We start from the raw sequence: 11,479 nt of genomic DNA on the forward strand, positions 1-11,479 counted from the left end.
GAAAAATGTTCATACGTGACAATAATTATTCAAACCGTCGATGTTTTGCCTTTTCCCTGTCTTAATTCTATCTTTTCTTCTTTCTTCGAATCCTCTGATTCTTTCCTTTTTTATCTTACTTTCCTTTTTTTTTCATTTTTTTAATCATTCGAGTACATCATGTACATTGTTTTGGATGTCATTCTTTTGTGTTAATATGATTGTGATTTCGTATTCGTATTTGTCGCACTAGCAAACAGTAATTAGGTCAAAGAGTTAGGTTTGTACTATGTAGCCTATTTGTGAGCTTTTAGTCACGCACGCCATGATGAAATGAAATTGCATTCCGGTTTGCTCATTTAGTATTGATACAATAGTGAGTATTATTTAAACGTGTCCACAAGTCCTCTAAACAATAACGCTCTGTCGATGGGGGCATCGACTTCCGAGGAGGGGAGATAGTGTTACGAATATGGATAAGCAGAAAACCACTGACCAGGGACCCACCTCCCTGCAGACCATGTAGAACAATAAGTGCCTTGTTGTAGATGAAAACCACTCACCCTCCGCAGCGAATTCTCGTGGGCTCAATGTTTACGTTCCGCACGTGCCAAGCACGCCCCTCCATGTTGACACTTTCTAGGGTTTCTCCTCCTAGGATTTTTGGCATAACTCTACCTCATAAAGTACCAAGTAGGGCACATTCCATAACAAGTGGGTTTCCGTTCTAGACTGAATCTCTGATAAAGTACACATTCCTTGCACATTCCGTAAATTCTGTCCATTCCTCGGATTACATCGTTTGGAATTTTATGTTGTGTACAGTCCACTAAAGAATTCTATGTTTTACCTAATATGAAGGTATACGCCCCAAATATTCTATGTTCCTCATAGTTTCCGCATAATTTGAATTGCCCGAATACCTTTGTAAGTTTAAAGAAATACATTGAGCATAGAGGTATAAATATCGATTGATCTGTCTAAGGAAGGGACTTAACTTTGTGGGACTTCGTGAATGAAGAGAACTTTACTTCTTAAGAGGAGCGACTTCTTGAATCTAAGGACTTTAGCGAAAGTCGTTGTGTCATGCAGTTAGAGTAATTAGGCAAGTCCTGTCATAACTCATATTGATCATGTACGTTTGTCAACATGAAGTATATCTGCCAATAAAATAGCAGTTTTTGCCCGGAACATACGCTCTTCCGCTCGAACTGTGTTGCAGCCCTCTCATCGTGATGGTGAATAAATTGTGTGAATGTACCTGATGCACCTTATATCTAACTAATTAACTCTCTTCCATTGCGGAAAATGTGCCTTTCTATTGGGGGTATCATTCCCGCTCGGTAAACATCCTGTCACCCCCAGTAGTCAGTGCAACAACACCCATTTTCCCGCAACAATATGATCATCAGTTCTAGATTTTATCTGATTAGATTAAGTCAAAGTAGAAAATGATGAGACGATTCTTGGTCTTTCATTAGATCATCTAAACACGTGAATATGGAAATTCATTCTACTTTATAGGAGTCTTACAACACCTCACTAGCTATTAACTGGTAATGGAGATTTTTTTTTGTCTGTTTATTATCCCTTTAAGCTTACTTAATAATTATGTATACTTAAGAAAGAGTATGAATGGGAGAATAATCGATAAGGTTAGTCGTTCATCTGTGATATGTAAATTAAATCTCGAAGTGGACAAAGGGAACTATGACATAAATCAAAACCTTCAAGAAAATCTGACTCCCTCTGGTAAAAAACAACAAAAAACAAACAATATTCGCCACAAGATGTAGTAATGAGTGGGAATATTGTTGATCACTACTATTCCTTTTGCCACTCACTCATGCATTCGTGATGATTGGTTGAGGCGTTGCCAATTGTAACCATCCCAGTGGGACAAGGCATGCACGCCTCCTCCAGATGATGGTGAAGGTTCTGGTACGTGTCGGGAGGACAGGGGAGGCACATCAAGGTCTGGACTTCAAAGTAACTTCCACTGCCACAAGCAACTGTAACACACAAAAAAAAAAACAATTAAAAAAATAGTACCATGGATGGAGTTAAAATGCATCTACGTGAACAACACACGTCATGGACACTGTGTAGCAGAATCACATTTAGAAATGCAGGATGCTTATTAAAAAAGGCTTATATCAAAGGGTACTTGTTACTGCATACAAACGATGGTGGATACATTCTTTGCAAACACATTAATAAAATCTGTTCCTGACGCAGCTTCAGACCATATTTCATTCATTCCATTTCATTTACTTCATTCCTAACAAACAAGTAAATATAATTAAAGTGAGACATTTCTTAAACAAAATCAACAATGATTTTACATCAGGACCAAAACAAAAATTGCTGGAGGTCATTCCTGTATCCCAAACCCTGAATTCTGGCAAGGCAAGGGATGTTCTGTTATTATATCAGTAAGAGAGGTGCGGGGCTACTGAGGAGTTATTGTACATCATAATTAACTGGTATAATAGCCTTTCTCAATCTTGCTTCCACACCCACTTGGGTCCAAAGATTATCTGCCTGTAAAGATGCCTATTATTGATTTTGTTTCCTTTCTCAGTTCCTTCCACTTCTAGTAAGACCTTCGGTCGTGTCGCATAGCGTCCACAGTTTCCCCTTCTTTCTTTCTTTCCTTTTTTTTTTTCATGCGGCATTGCAGCTGGCTGGTATATCACATATAGGAATTGCAATTGTTCATGTTTTCCATTTTTCGAATCTTTCCCCGTGTCTACGGAAGCCGGAATGTTTAAACCCTAACATTATGTTGTATTCACAATATCACTCCCATGTCAAAATTGCTATTAGAGCAACTGCTATAGTGTGCAGCATGTGGTTACTTGTTCTCATTTTATCACACACACACATATAATATATAAGTGAGAAGAATCTTCTGTACCCCGAATATTAATAGTCATTCTCTTTTGTTTATCCTTACTTTTGGTCTTTAATTTTTCCCGTGCTCCTCATCCTGTACCCCACACTAGGCTTTTGTTGGGACCTACACTCAACAAGCTTTGCTTTTTAGTAGGTTCCATCGTATTTCTCTTTGCATATCCTTTACTTTGATTGAAAATGACACATCGACCGCTATGTATTATGTTTGTATTCCTATTTCTTTATGTATGTATCCAAGCTGGACATTCTGTATTATCATATTTTGTTATATCATGTATTCTTCATCGAGAAATACGAAAATAAAATTGAAATTGAAATTGAAAATTGAAATTGTTCGTACGTGCGTTAATTATCTATTTCCCATGAAACGTCAGGCTGGACAACTTCTCATTCAGTATCACTTTAACCTGTAGTTGAAAAGTGCTTTGCCAGTAATTTAGGTCACTGAACATTTCTTGCATTCATCAACCAAAATGTAAATACACTATATATATCCTGAATCAGGGCGGTAGTAATTGTTAATGCCACGATTGTGCATAATAATGATAACGGTGTTTAATAATAGTACATCCTACACTCCCTGTGGTATACTTTTGCATACAAAGGCATCATTGTTGATTACTAGAACAGGGATTCTGGAAATGAAAGCTAAAGACTCAATTTACCAATGCAATCTGTGATGTTTGCAGAGCCGTTGCCCTTGGTAACCAGGCCATCTGGACACGGGATGCACTCTTGCTCTTGGTGTCCACTCTGGTCCAAGTATGAATCGACTGGACATGGCAGACACTGTGGGTTGGAGGTATTGGACACGTCCACGTAGAATCCTGCCTCACAGATTACTGGTAGAGTAAAAAAAATATGAAAAAAAAAACCAATAACAATATTACACTGTGTCATACTGGCAAGCCCAATTGCCAAAAAAAAAAAGAAAAAAAAAATCAACGATAATGTAAATATGACTTTTGCCGTAACTTCAATTGCTGTATCAAAATATCACGATTTTTTTCTACAATAACAGTAAAGTTGACATGTTATGTAGACGATTCTCAGCTCTAATTGCGGAGAAAATGAAGTGCTTCTTTATAATAAATTCAAGTGAGTTAAAAAACAAGCAAACAAAGCAATAACAAAATAAAAACAGCAGAAGAAAACTAAACGAGATTAATTGGTACAGTGACATAAAAAGAAGAGATCCCCATTCAAAAACGCGGACTTGTTCACCTACCAACACAGTCGCTGATATTGGAGGAGGCTTCGGTCAGAGTCACGTAGCCAGCTGGACATGGGATACAGTTCTGCTGTCCACGTCGGTCCTGGTAGGCGTTCAGTGGACATTCAACGCAGACTGGCTCTGGGTTGTCAACATCAACCCACACGTCTTGGTAGTTACCCTCGGGACAAGGAACTGTATTGCAATGATCGGAGCAGGTGTACGACACATCGAAAAAAAGGCTAAACACACAGCGTGGTTATACGTATGTATGTTTTATCGGCTGGGACCCACAATCTACAAACTTCGCTTTTTACCGGGTATACTCCCATGCCCATACCAAAAATCATTTATCAGTCAAATATTAATGTTCTTTAATCCTCCAAGTAAGTATGATGTACCCCGGTTTATATTCTATCACTTAATTGATGTGGTAATGATTATGATGTGATGGAAACAAACAAACAAACTTGAACTCGATTTTGAATGTGACAATTCACACCTCATGCATTATACACAGCATTTGTTATTAAAAGAAGCCATAACAATTACTACTCCTGGTACTGCTCCGAATCATAATCCGTGTCTTTCATTCTGCACTATACCACATGCTTGGTGTTCCATGGAAATATGACTCGATATGATCTCGATAAGGCATATTGGTTCGATACGCTATCGATTACAGCTTGTATGGCAAATTGATTCTTTCATTTCATTGATATTCCATCCATCCGTTCTAGGGACAGATAACACGAGTCCTAATAATGTATATATAAATATTTTCTTTTTATCGGAGCCGTTCATCTTCTTCAAAATGAGAGTGTAAAATCGCCTATTACCGTACGTGTTACATTTCTCTGCACGCAGTCCGTCCATGTATAGACAATCTCATAAAGACAGCTACAACACGCATTTCCCATAATATAGACGTTTGCCCGAGTATCAATCAGGACTCGTCCTCTACGGGTTAAGCAGAAAAAAAGACCCTTCTGCCACAAGAGTGACGCAAATGGACTGTATCAATAGCTTGCTGCACAATGAATGCTATAGGCTTAAAAGCTCACCGATGCACTCTGTGATACTGACGGCCTCAAGACTGGCTGTGATGAGACCATGGGGGCATTCCTTACACTCCGCTTGCCCCTCCTGATCTTGGTAAGTATTACGCGGGCAGGACTCGCAGGAGGACAAATCTCCAACCACAGTATAGTAAGTGCCGGCAGGACAGATAACTGTGTGCAAAAAGAAAACATAATCCTTTTCCATTCTCCATTCCTACTCTTGATAATAGTTTGTGCTTTATTGTACATTAAAATCAATGATGATACTACCTCATGTGCTGGTACGGCTTCTACAGAATAAGCATTATCCATGAACAATTATTCTCAGTTTTACCCTCGAAATCCATCATGTTCGATATGAGCAGGTTGAATTAGCGATGATTTTGCAATTTCAAAGGCAACTATTTTAAACATCAAAAATAAATATATTATGACAAGATAAAAACAACAGAAATGGTGATGATATTATTGATAACAATGATAATCTTTATGAAAAAATATATTTTTTTTTCAAATGGTGCCAGGGGTAGTAGTAGTAGTAGCAATGACATTGATAAGTAATAATATGATTTATATCGAATAACAATAACATCATGATGATAACATCGATTATACTAGCACTAATGCTAATATTACTACTGATAATGCTGAGAATAAAAAAAAACCCCACAATTATATTGATAATGTATTCAAAATGAGCTTATGATGGAAGTTCGTTCACTCAAAATTGTCTGCAGCGTGGTTTCTGTGGCAACAGGCGTAAGGACTACTCGTAACACCCGTCCGGCATGCTGGAGATACAATGAATAAAACATTCTACCCAAACACCTGCCAAATCAATGATGTACAAATTTTTGACCAAATTCAAACCAAAGGTCTGATTCGTTCACAACACCCTAGTACTTTCACGCTACTGCTCACAAAACAAGAAGGTCTGGATTTTGTTTTGCTCTTGCAAAGGTGGACACTGAAACAACACCATTGAATTCTAACTCCTTGAGCACACTTTAGAGGATGAAATTCCCCGCCGTCATACCACAGTTTCCCCTGGCCGTGTACCCCTGTCCTGCAGGGCAGATGATGGTGACTGTCGAGACCACACCCCCGGCATCAGGATCTATTGTCTCTCCGTCAATCTCCAGAGATAAGGAGCCGTTTGACATGAGTGTGTTCAGGGTTTCACTCATTTCATCCACTGATGGCTGGTCACTCTCTGGAGCAGTGACATAATGGAGATATTGAAGGTCATTACAAGGAATATTGAAATTCCTTTCACCATTGTTCACACAAAGATAAAAGATATAAGGTCGTATTCTCTGGAACTTAAGAACTTACAAACCAAAAAGTCAATCTCACTAATCGGGACTTAATGAACCACATAATAGAATGCGGATGTAGTGTAAATGGTGTAATCAATATCTAAATACTTGTGCAAGGGCTGGAATCAATGCAATGTCCCCAAAATATAGCACAACATTGTAAACAATGTCTGTAATTCATCAGTCTCTGGGCTGCAATGGATATTGATTAATAAAACACCATTTCAATTAAATGAAATGAAATGAAATAAAATAAAATTAACTTAAATTACATTACATTACATTCAACAACTCCCTTCTCCCAGAACCTACTTTGCCTTTCTAGAAACTAGAAAAAAGTAGCGAATTTTAAGAAAAAACGTAATTAACAAATTGTCTTCATACACATTAATTTCTATACATGTCTAGCTTTTAACTACAGTACCTAAACACAATTCAAGAATGGGGTAAAGTGAGATGAATGAAAAAGATAATCAGCTTTTTCTACCTTCAGTATTGGTGTAATTGAATGTTGCCTCCACTGCAAGCGTGACGGGCTCATCATCAGTTGCTCTTCGTCGACGAGAAACGCAGTTCTCGACCTGGATTAATGAACACAGGATCCTATTTTGTAGAACATGTTTTCTCTTTGCATTTGAGGTGTAGAGATTCTGAAGCTCTCCAGAATTCAGATGAATGACTGATGTGTTTATGTGGCCTATGTGTCGTGTCTTCAGAAACACATTTTGAAACTGCACTGATATTGAACAAACTTGGAACAAACAGAAAAACCATTAAATTCCTTATGACACATAAGGTGATATTTTCCAAATTAACTTCAATGAAAGCTTTTTTACAATGCCATTTTGATGACAATTCTACTTACCTTTATTTTTTTTTATGAAAGGAAGTGATTGGTAATCTCTTTATTTAAGCTCAGACCATTACAGTAGAGAAAACTAGAAGACTCTGTGACCATCTTCCAAGACTCTATGTGACCATCTTCCTTTTTTCCTTTGTTTGCGATCAATGCAGTACATCTTAACCCTAACTAGGCCGGGGGGGGGGGGGCCTCCGAGGCCCCCCCCCCCTCGACGTTCCGCGCGATGTATCGCTAATGCGAAAAGCTATCGCCGCGACGTTTCATGACTTTTTTCTTTCGAGTCTCCCGCATCTTTTGACACCAAATTTGCGATGCCCGGGCGCACGGTTCCGAAGTTGCGCATAAATATGTCCGTGCATGTCAGACCAAAAATTGCTCAAAAACGTGAATTCGTGTACAATTTCAATGCAAACTGTGCTTACAGGCAAATTTCATAAAAGTGTGATTATTTTGGGGTTTTATTGATTAAAATCAATTAATAACACATTTTTCTTGATCAGAACAATGTCGCGGACAAGTTTGATCGAAAAACAATGAAAAACATAAAGTCGAAAAAACAGAGAAATACATAGGAAATTCAAAAAACAATAAAATACTTAAGAAATTTTCCTGATGGCACAATTTTTTTCTCTTATATTTGCTCAAGACACTAAAAAGAACATTTATGCAAAAAATGTGCCCATTTTGAGCTTTATTTAGTGATTATACCAAATTGTCTGATTTCCTGCATCATTATGCATAAATTAGCATAATTTAGCATAGATGATAATCTTTTTAAAATTTAACTTCGTGGTACTGTAGATTACATCATAGGCAATATGTGTGCCAATTTTCGTCGCGATTGCGCGGTCGACGGCCAAGATCTGGAGGGGGGGGGGGGGGGGCCTCCAGGCCCCCCCCCCCCCCCCCCCCCCCCCCCCCCCGGCTCTATGATCTACCTGAATAGCCCGGCCTAGTTAGGGTTAGTCTTCTTATCATCAAAAAAAAAAAAAAAGACTCACAACACCTCATTACTTACGTCTATGTTAGAAATGGAGCAATGGTTGTTGCTAGAGCAACCAAAGTTCCCTATGCTGTTGCTGAAGGCACTGGTGAGCTGCACCTTTAGTGTGTTCTCATCCTGCTCCGAGGAGCACTGGGCACTGGGGTAGGGCAAACTGATGTTGGCCGTCACTTCGTTGGGTTTACTGATCTCTGCAGCAGGTGGAAGACAAGAGGAACCCATTAACCCCTTCTGTGCCAGTAACTTTTAACAGTGCATGTCTACTGGACTTGGCATTATATTTCACTTTTTGCTAAAAAGTGTATTGCTACCCCTCCCCCCCCCCCCCCCCCAAGACACACAAGGTATATTTAGGGTATGGTTAGCCTATGTACATGTATATGCCCATTCCCGCCATCTGAAAACATACTAATTCTATCTCAGGACTGTCACAATTGTCGAAACTCCAAAAGCGGGTTTTTCGCAGGACTCTCCTGCCTTTGAGACCCCCCCCCCCCCCCGCACTGCTTATTTCAAGTAAGCTATCACTCCAACCCCCGATCTCTAGACAAAATTGAGGGGCCAGTGTTTTCATTTTTAGAAATGAAACAATGTGAGGACCTTTGCTAACTGGATTGAGACTTAAATTAACAGTGTAGGCCTAAAGTGAAGGGACATTTCCCTATTAATGTCATCAAGAAATGTGTAGTTCATGCAGTTTGGATAATGACTAAGCTTGCAAGAAGTATGTTTAGCTACTTGTAAATGCAACCCATTATGCTTTTACTTCCTCTCTGAACAAGTTGGTTATGTGGGATATGTGAACGACTAAGTGATTGTTTGAAGCGCTTACCTAGGGACAGGGTGAATTGATTTGATTGCAGAAGGGAATCTCGTATGATCAAAAGCAGCAGCCATTATGAAAACACTTTTGGGAGACCAGCAAAGCTAGTGGTGTAGCGGTGATGTCTGGTTATTTTTTTGAGACAGAATCCATTCTCTTTGTGAACCTGTGTATTACATCAACCATGGACCTATAGGTCCATGCATCAACCTACCCTGGCAGCTCGGTAGCTTGGCTTTGATGTTTAAATCAAGCTGATGGCTCCACACATAGTTCGTCGATGGGCTGCAGACGTAGAAGGAGTGTACTTCTCCAACAAAGTCCAGGCCTCGGGACAGCTGGCGGTGCAATTGTACGCTTCTCCGTCCATCTCGCACTCCAAGGTTCCATTCTCCGGGGCCTTGAGGGTGAGACAGGCTGCAGGAAGAGATGAAAGGTATAGGTGGTGACTAACTTTCAACTGGTCCGGAAATCCATGTTTTTTAACTAATAGTAACCTCTCTGTTCCAATGAGTGAAAAATGACGAAATACTAATTACACACAAAAAATCTATTGACAGCTAGGAAATTAATGTGGGACGCACAGGGTACGGAACAAAATACTATGGATCTACAAGGACATTAGTCAGTGTTAACATTATAGGGAGAAGATTGGTATGTTTTAGTGAGATGACAAAAGGAAGGATAACAGCTGCCTTCTTGAAGTCCTGTTATCATGTATGCTACACTAAGATGCTATGCCTACTATAATCTTCTCATGCGGCACCTACTGACCTTGGACGAAGGATATTATAAGAGGACAGGAGAAATGATTCAACATGCACGGAGTAGTACTGTGCCAGCTAGTTTTATCAGAAAAAAAAAAACAGTATTAAAGAGATACCCAATGTCATCATTCCTCCTGTAAATCATTCTGCAAGATCACGGCGGACATCACTTGTAACAGGTTGTGGTATTTGTGTCGTATTGGATGCATTACCTGGACATTTCTGGGTGTTACAAGCTTCTTCCTCAAAGTCATGACCTTCGCAGGGCATTCCATGTTCATTTGGGGGAGGGTTAGTGCACTCCCGAGTCCGATTCCAAATCCCTCCACCACAGGACTCTGAGCAGGGACTCCACTCTGTCCACTCACTCCAGTTTCCATGGACTGAAATTTAACAGACAAATCAAACTATTTTGATGCAAAGGAAAGAAGCGAATGTATCACCAGCAGAGAGAGGCATGAACATGCTTTTCTAACTTGCTAAACTCTTCAATAGATATCTACTCATTCGAACCATGTTCAGTCAAATAGCTAGAATTCATATCTATTATTCAGTATACACTGTAAGTCTTTACAGCTCTAGGTGCAGAAATGCATCGTAAGAAAAAGAACACATTGTGATACATTGGCACTGCGCCAAGACAGAACACACCCTCTTCACTATTGGAGGTAAATAACATGTTTCGAATCACAACCAAATGTGACCGATATTTGTGAGCATGCAATATAATTATGTACGAATGTCTACTCGTGTGGTTGGCAGAAAACGGTTTCCGTTGTGTCATCGACGATTAATCAGTTTTGATGTTATTTCAACATTTTTTTTTGTGTGTGTGTGTCCCCTGTAGTCATTTTAATTGATTTTGCAACTCCCATCTAACTTTACTACTGACGGCATGTACACAAATGACGCTCATCACTTATATATTTATTATTTTTTGACATTACACAATATATCGAACTTAGTTTGACCAATCTGCAACTCGCGTCTAACTTACTAATAGCGACTTCACAGAATGGTCCCTTGAATACGTTTGAGCATTCACACGAGGTGGTCCTATTCAGCGTGGTGCAGCTCCCTCCGTTCTGGCAGGTGGTGTTTGTACAAAGATCCACCTCTTCATCACAGTTCTTTCCCGTCAGGTACTCTGGACATAGGCACATGTAGGAGTTCAGTTGGTCCACACAGGTACCTCCATTCTGACAAGGTGGTGATGGCGTGGCTAGCAAACATTCATTGGTATCTGGAAAACAAAGGAATACAGGCCTGTCAGGTCAAACAACTGCACGTGCAATGTAGAATACACTTTAAGTATATAGACAGTTATTCCAAGTTTGTTATTGATAAAGTCATAGGGCATAATCATCAAGGGCGTGTTCTTATCTATATAAAAGGTAATGTACCACACAATTCAAATTGAGAGCAGCTGATGAAAAGGAACAAATCCCATTTATTCTCTACCATTTTCTACAGGTCTCTCAATCTTCAAAACGCTTTGGACACTAATGGACTCACCAAATGTTGCCTGCCGGT

At 39.5% G+C, this 11,479-nt stretch overlaps 1 protein-coding gene across 1 annotated transcript in view; it reads right to left on the reverse strand.

Moving 5' to 3' along the window:
- Positions 1 to 1,803: 1,803 nt before the first annotated feature.
- Positions 1,804 to 11,479, reverse strand: part of LOC140243619 (uncharacterized) — a 62,019-nt gene continuing 52,343 nt past the window's right edge. The window contains exons 48-57 of the mRNA XM_072323284.1: positions 10,944 to 11,189; positions 10,159 to 10,329; positions 9,394 to 9,579; positions 8,372 to 8,547; positions 6,979 to 7,072; positions 6,209 to 6,385; positions 5,176 to 5,343; positions 4,127 to 4,306; positions 3,564 to 3,740; positions 1,804 to 1,991 (exon numbers count right to left, since the gene is read on the reverse strand). Of these exons, the coding sequence (XP_072179385.1) occupies positions 1,804 to 1,991; positions 3,564 to 3,740; positions 4,127 to 4,306; positions 5,176 to 5,343; positions 6,209 to 6,385; positions 6,979 to 7,072; positions 8,372 to 8,547; positions 9,394 to 9,579; positions 10,159 to 10,329; positions 10,944 to 11,189 (1,763 nt within the window). The remainder of the gene's footprint in view (positions 1,992 to 3,563; positions 3,741 to 4,126; positions 4,307 to 5,175; positions 5,344 to 6,208; positions 6,386 to 6,978; positions 7,073 to 8,371; positions 8,548 to 9,393; positions 9,580 to 10,158; positions 10,330 to 10,943; positions 11,190 to 11,479) is intronic.

Source organism: Diadema setosum, chromosome 20 (genome assembly GCF_964275005.1).
Source record: "Diadema setosum chromosome 20, eeDiaSeto1, whole genome shotgun sequence".
NCBI lineage: Eukaryota > Metazoa > Echinodermata > Echinoidea > Diadematoida > Diadematidae > Diadema > Diadema setosum.